General features: G+C 53.4%; 1 protein-coding gene across 1 annotated transcript; it reads right to left on the bottom strand.

Moving 5' to 3' along the window:
• Window positions 1–139: 139 nt before the first annotated feature.
• On the bottom strand, window positions 140–6,612 carry ZFYVE19 (zinc finger FYVE-type containing 19). The gene is made up of 12 exons (XM_037161711.2): window positions 6,578–6,612; window positions 6,398–6,480; window positions 4,990–5,111; window positions 4,772–4,825; window positions 4,267–4,385; window positions 4,036–4,181; window positions 3,590–3,698; window positions 1,778–1,975; window positions 1,290–1,369; window positions 881–979; window positions 621–748; window positions 140–536 (listed from the first exon to the last, which is right to left on the bottom strand). Exons 2-12 carry the CDS (start codon window positions 6,449–6,451, stop codon window positions 458–460), a joined length of 1,188 nt encoding a protein of 395 aa, XP_037017606.2. The 5' UTR covers window positions 6,452–6,480; window positions 6,578–6,612; the 3' UTR covers window positions 140–457.
• Window positions 6,613–6,632: the final 20 nt, after the last annotated feature.

The raw sequence follows: 6,632 nt of genomic DNA, 5'->3' as shown, positions 1-6,632 counted from the left end.
GTTCCCAGCTGGAGAATCTTACCTAAGAGCTCAGTCCTTTCCCTCTCTCCACAGGACTGGACTTAGAGCCTACTCTGCCTTTACCACCGAGGGGCCCAGGGTCAGGGCCCACAGGGTTCTAGAGGTAAAAGATGCTGAGCCCAAGGAATGAACACGCTTTATTTGATACGCTAAGTGCTAGGGCCCTTGAGCAGGTTTCAAGGCTCATCCTCAGATTCAAGTTGGTTTCCAGTCCAGGCTCTGCTGGTAGAAGGCTCCCGCCATCTGCCTGCCTCTGGCTCCTCCATTCAGCATCTCTGATGGAAAGCCCCTCCTCTTCCCAGGGACACTGAGGCGCAGGACAGGTGCACCCCTGAGCAGTCTAGCCTGACATGCTCTCCCAGCAGACGCCCTGAGGCTGGGCCCAGAGGGGCTGTCGCAGCCTGTGTGACTGCCTTTGCCGGAGACCAGGGTTTCCTCAGTGCACTTGGCCTGCGTGTGGGGGGTGGTAAGCAGATGTCTGGTGCTCTTTAAGTTCAAAGGCATCATGGCCTTCCCTGTGGAACAAGGACGTACAGGTCAGGAATCACAGACAGGCCTTGAGCACTCCCAGTCCCACAGACCACTCTGCCTGCACCCACCGGAAGCAGCGGACACAGTAGAGGTCTCCATCGCAGCCAGCGCAGCGCAGGGTGGCATCTTCATTGCAGATACAGCACCAGGGGAGCTCCTCTTCCTCAGCTGCAGGCCTGGGGGCTGTAGCCTGTGCCTTTGGGGAGCAGAGGGGAATGGGGGAAGGTACCCCGTGGGGTAAGGGTGGGAGGGCCGCCCCCGGAACGGTCGGCCAGTCAAGAGGGAGGGTGTGGAGGCCACCCAGGGGTCTGTCTGGGGCTCTTCTCACCTCAGGCTCTGCCCTGCAGGCCTTGGCCTGGGCTTGGAGAGTTGGCTCTGCAGGGATGTTAAAGCCACTCGCCTCATCCAGGGCAGCTTCTTCAGTGAGCTGTAGACAGGGCAAAGAGGTACAGCTCCCTCCTCGTGGCCCAGGTCCTCCCTCAAACCCCCAAAGGTTCTGTGGCCTTAGCTTCTCAACCCATCATCCTTTATCTGGTGCTTGTGGCTGATGCCCCATCTCAAGAGGCCAGGGTACAATTCTGGGTCACAGGGACAGGGTGGCCCCAGCTAGAATGGCAGCCGTGGAGTGACTGGCCATTTAGTCCCAGAGTGGAGGCGGGTTGAACAGGGCCAGGTGGGTGGTGGGGCAACAAGGTAGGGACGGGACAGGGATGGTTGGGTAACTGAAGCAGGCCCACCTGTTGCAGGACTCTCTGGATGGCTTTCTCCTCATCCTCACTGTCATCACTATCTGGGAGATGATAGTCTTGGAGGGTCACTTGAAGAGGGACAGAGGTAAGAGAAGGGGGGGAAGAATGAGTGTGAGCATTCGCCTGAGTGGCTGTTCTCTTGCCACTCGGAGCTGGTTCAGTTTCCAGTGCACTTGTCCCAGAGCTGAGCAGTCTCTGTGGCCAGACTGACCAGACTCCGCCCCTCCCTGCTCCACCCTGCGGGGCTGGGGGTTGAGAACAAAAGGCTCTGCACCTGACGGGAATGAGGGTCCCCTGCCCGCTGATGGCTGCCACTTATTCCTCAACCACTGCCTTGTTCCAACTGTCCTCCTTGCTCTGGGCAGAGCTCAACAGACCCCTGGGCACAGGGGCCCCTAGTACCTCACTGAACTCGGTAGCCATTTTGCAGAGCTTGGCTTGGGGGTGGGGGTCGGGGGCTGCTCCCCCGTCTCTACCTCTGTCAGGGTCCCGTCCCTGAAGCACAGCCAGGCGTTTGGCAAGGGCCAGGATCCGCTCCTGCCTCGTGTTCTCCTCCTGCAGCTTGGCCGCTGCTTCAGCCAGCAGCCTGCTCTTCTCCCCGTCCAGGGAGCAGGTGGCCTGCCCCTTGGAATCAGTACTCTGGCCCTGGTTGAGGTCATTCTGGATGGAGGTACCTGGAAGGAGCAATGCAGTCAGGGAGGCAGGGACATTCCAAGATCTCTCATCAGGAGCCACTAAGCCCATTTCTCAACTTTTTAATATAAACCCACATATCATCAGCTTTTTGTTCATCACTGGCTCCTGTGGTTTATGTTACAAATGAGTATTTCCTCCAGTTTTCTCCCAGTGTAAAAAACAGGTGATCTTAGATGTTTTTTCAACCACATGCATCCCCACCCACCCATTATTTTAACATGCTGTCCTTGGCGGTGGCATCTCGTGGTATGAGAACTGTTGCCCAAAGGATGGGGATACGGGGAGGCCAAGGTTCAGCCAGCGCCCCTGCCCTTCAGGCTGGAACTATCACTTCCAGGGAGCAGCACAGAGCAGGCATGACGGAATCTGAGGTCTTTGTACTAGGTGAGAAGAATTTTGCCAGAGTGGGTGTGGCTTTGACATGTCCTCTTCAGCTCAGTCTTACGGCAAGAGTTTTGAAAGCAGACAGCTTTGGGTTCAAGTCCTAGCTTTGTTACTTAATAGCTGTGACCTTGATCAAGTCCTTAAGCTTACCAGGTCTCAGTTTCCTCATTTATACAATGCGGGTAATAACAGCATGTACCTCATAGGATTACTGAAGATGTTTGATGAGACTGTGTCACTAGGGCAGGGTTTCTCAGTGTTGGTTCTGTTGACATTCTGGGCTCTCCTGTGCACTGTATGATGTTTTACCAGCATCCCTAGCTTCTGCTCACCGGATGCCAGTCGTACTTTCTGAGTTGTGATAGTCAAAGGGTCTCTAGACACTGTCAAATGAACCCTGAAGGGGACTGAAAACCACTGCTCCGAAGCCTTTGAAAAGCACAGTCCTATAGAATTTTTTATGATGATGGAAATATTCCATATCATGGTTACATTTGTCCAAGATGGTAGCCAGCACTTGAAATATGGCCAGTACCACTGAGGGAACTGAATTTTAATTAAATTGATTTATTTTTAAAGATTTTATCCATTGTTAGCGAGGAGAAGGGAGGAAAAGAGAAAGAAACATCACTGTGTGGTTGCACCACCCACTGGGGACCCGGCTCACAACCCAGGCAGGCATGTGCCCCGACTGGGAATTGAACCAGCGACCCCCTGGTTTGCAGGCCAATGCTCAATCCACTGAGCCATACCAGGGCTGAATTTTAGTGGAATTTAAATAGCCTCTTCCTCCTCCTTATCATCATCATTCATAGAACATTCACTGAGCACTTACTGTGAGCCAGGCAGGGTCCTGTGAGCCAGGCAGGGTCCTAAGAGCTCATTGGATTATCTCATTTACTCCACGCAACTTCCCCACGAGGTTGGTTTTACCGCATGCACCTCCATTTTACAGATGAGGAAAGTGACACTTCCCAGGGTCACACAGCTAGTAAGTGGTAGGTCAGAGGATCCCTGACTGATTTTAAAGCCCACACGCTTACCCACGAGGCTTACATTGGCTCCCAATGAAGTAAACACTGAACAAATGGTAGCTCTTATAGTGTCGATTGTTCTGATTTCTGTTCACCTCCCAGAGGGTGGGCAGCAGAGCCCCTCCCACCTTCAGAGGGAGGGCCGGTCCCTGGGGGCCCAGGTGGAGAAGTTACCTTGGCCTCCTCGTTCCCAGCGCTCATCAATAGCCACCTCTGCTGTCAGCTGTGTCAACAGATCCTGTGCTTGCTGGGCCTGGGTCCTGGTGTCTGGTGTCTGATGCACCTGCTCAGAGGGGGGAGCCTCAGTGGGGATCAGGGTTTGGGGAAGCTATACCTTGAGACCTGGAGCAGTCCATGTCAGAGGTCAACGCTGAGGAGTTCCCAAAGCTCAGGGAAAGGGGGATTGATCCAGGGCCCACATAATCAAGTAGGTCTGCCATTCCCCAATAGGGCTGAGGGGCCACTCTTTCCTGCCCCATCCAAAACTGCCTGTCCCTAGTTCCTTGGCCTGGCAGCAGACCCGAGAATCCGGAGTTGGGGGTCAGAGGCTTGCCAACTCCTACAGAGTACATAGGCATGCAAGTACTAGGACCCCTTCCCTCTCAAGCCATAGCACTTACCGGCTGGGGGGTCCGAGCAGGTGGAACTCTGCCCTGAAGTGCAGCAAGCCGCGCCTCCATCTCCTGGGTAGAAGGGATGGAACCCTGGGGTTCATCCTTCAGCGCAGCCAGCCTGGCTTCTATCTCTGCCTGTGAGGGCACTGACTCTACAAGTGGCATGGGGAACCATGTAAGATCCAGAGGAATCCCAGTCCCAGGAGCCTTTAGGCCACACTGCCTGCCCCTACTCACTGGGCTTCTTTTCCTGGCGGAGCCGTGCTAGGCGCTCAGCAATGAGTTGGTCTTGCTTGGTCAGTCCCTGCCTCTGGGGAGTGCTGGGCTTCTGCTTGGCTTCTAAGGCTGCCACACGCCTGGCAGGACATGGGATAAATGCTCTTAGAGAAGGCAGAAGGGAGGGGTGAAGGCACCCACTCACTTTTTCCTATTCAGATCATTTCTAGGCATCTAGACAGGCCTCTGATGGACAATCTGCTGCGGCCCTCAGCATGTTGTCCTGCAGCTCAACCCAGCTGCCTAGATGGAGGGTCCAAGCGACAGGGCAATGTCTATCAAGAACTTTCTCTTGGGAGAGGGCTAATGAGCTGCTTTCTGATCTCAAGAAGGCAGGTAGGAGCCTGAGAAATAGATATTCTCCTGACCCCGTGTTCATCTGATCTAGAGGTTGGGATGAGAGTGCTGCCCTGGGGCTCATTTGTCTTTTCCCCATCACACTTGTCTCTGTTCCTTCAGTACTTACTTCTTATAGTTCTGAGGTGGTGACCACTTGGAGGCATTGGCAGGAGAAGATCCTCTGAGAAAAGAAATCTGGTTTCAGAAGTCCTGCCATCTGCCAGTCATTGCCACCAACCCCAAACACTCCCTGGGCTGACCTCTGGCTACAGAGCACAGACTGCAAGGCCTAGCCAGCTGCCTGCTGCCATACCTGGCTGAATCCTCGCCAAGTTGGCTTCTCACCTGGTCAGGACCTCATGGCATTGCTTGCAGACTTTCTGTTGGCTGTTCCCAGCCCGGGGCACCACTGCGCTGAAGCTAAGGCAGCCAGAACAGTAAGCCCGGCCGCAATTCTTACAGCCGTTCTATAAGAAACACAAAGCAGGGTTATCCACCTTTCAGCTGCCCTTGCAGGCTCCTCCCTAGGTCTCTCTGAGCACATACACACAGAACACACTGAAGTTGTGATCAGCTGCTGGAAGAGGATGAAGAGTGGGGCCCCTGAGGCCTGGGGAGAGCCAAGGATGGAGGGTAAAGTGATTCCTCAGTCTCCAGACTTTCATTCAAATCAAGTAAAGCTTCATGCAAAATTTCCATGTTTTCTTTCTACCCTGTCTTCAATTCCCTGACACTGAATGTAGAAGACAAATAGGCAAAGCTCCCTGGTTACTGACTCTTCAACAAAGGAGAATCAGAGCAAGTGCAGAGCTCACGCCTCCCCTGCTCTAGCAGACGTGGAAGGAAGCTTGGCTCAGGATGGAGCGATAATGACAGCCTCCATTTATTAAGTACTTACTGTGTGTCAGGCACTAAGCTCAGTATTTAACACTCATCAACTGATTTAATCCTCACAATTTCTATACACTATTTTACACAATCCTGATGCCCTATTTTAGGTGGGGTCAGAAAAGTTACGTTACTTGCCCAAACACAGGTCACCTGGTGAATGAGATGGATCCTCTTCCCTCCTTTCCTCTATCTCTAAAGTCAATACTACTAATAAAAAGACAACAGAGCTCAAATCTGAACCCTGGCCACCCTGATTCCCAAATCCAGGTTTCTAGGTACTATATGGATCTACTCCTTATTCATCTTGTTTGGTTCCTATCTCTTGGTGACAGCTGAGGCAGAGGAAGCCTGCAGTTTACCAGGGAAACCTGGATGGTCTGTGCTGAAGACAAGAGAGACTTTACTATGGTGCCCTGAAGGCAGGAAAAAGGCCGGTAATCTAATTCAAGAAGCCTGGGAAGGGCAGGCTTCCTGATGATGATTTCAGAGCGGAGAGAGTAACAGGGCTTGATGTCCCAGAGAGTGTGATCACAGGGCTGCGGAGAAGCAGGGTTGAGGAGAGGAAAACAGCCGGTTCCTATACTTGGCACACAAAAAAATCTAGCTTTCCAAAAACGACAGGAGCGTGCTTTACAATTTTTAGAGAACTTTTACTTCCATCACATCTTTGGACCCACAATACCCGCAAACGAGGGAGTGTTAGTCCCATTTTATAGAAATGGAAACTAAGGCTCAGGGACTTAATCAAAACCATACTGCTGGAAATGGGCGGTAAAACCAGTCTACGGGAGGCAAGTCCCGTGTTTTCCCTTCCACTCTGCGTCCTCCCTGGCCCTCCAGCCCATGGGGTGAGAAGACTTGCCTCCTTCTTGAAAAAGGTGAACTTAACAGCACAGCCGTAGCACCTACTCTCCATCCTGGTTTCCCGACGTGGCGCGGCTTGGTCTGCAGAATTGCGATCACGCCCTCAAGGTCCAGGACCCCTCGGACCTTCACCCAGCTCCGCCCCTTTCCCCCACGCCCACTCCCGCAGTCCAGCTACCGTCTACCGCAGAGGACTCGCGACCCCCCACCCTAGTCGACGGCCACAGCGGCGG

The sequence above is a fragment of the Artibeus jamaicensis genome, unplaced genomic scaffold (genome assembly GCF_021234435.1).
Source record: "Artibeus jamaicensis isolate MK-2021 breed Jamaican fruit bat unplaced genomic scaffold, CSHL_Jam_final contig_1132, whole genome shotgun sequence".
Classification (NCBI taxonomy): domain Eukaryota; kingdom Metazoa; phylum Chordata; class Mammalia; order Chiroptera; family Phyllostomidae; genus Artibeus; species Artibeus jamaicensis.
Note: the sequence above shows the minus strand (reverse complement) of the source record. Positions and strands in the feature narration are given on the sequence as shown.

Excerpts from the sequence above, each read along its gene's own strand:
- ZFYVE19 (XM_037161711.2), bottom strand. The coding sequence starts at position 6,451 with ATGGAGAGTAGGTGCTACGGCTGTGCTGTTAAGTTCACCTTTTTCAAG. Across the intron at positions 4,826-4,989 it reads TGCCATGAGGTCCTGACCAG|AGGATCTTCTCCTGCCAATG; the intron begins GTGAGAAGCCAA and ends TTCTTTTCTCAG. Across the intron at positions 1,976-3,589 it reads CTGGGAACGAGGAGGCCAAG|GTACCTCCATCCAGAATGAC; the intron begins GTAACTTCTCCA and ends TGCTCCTTCCAG.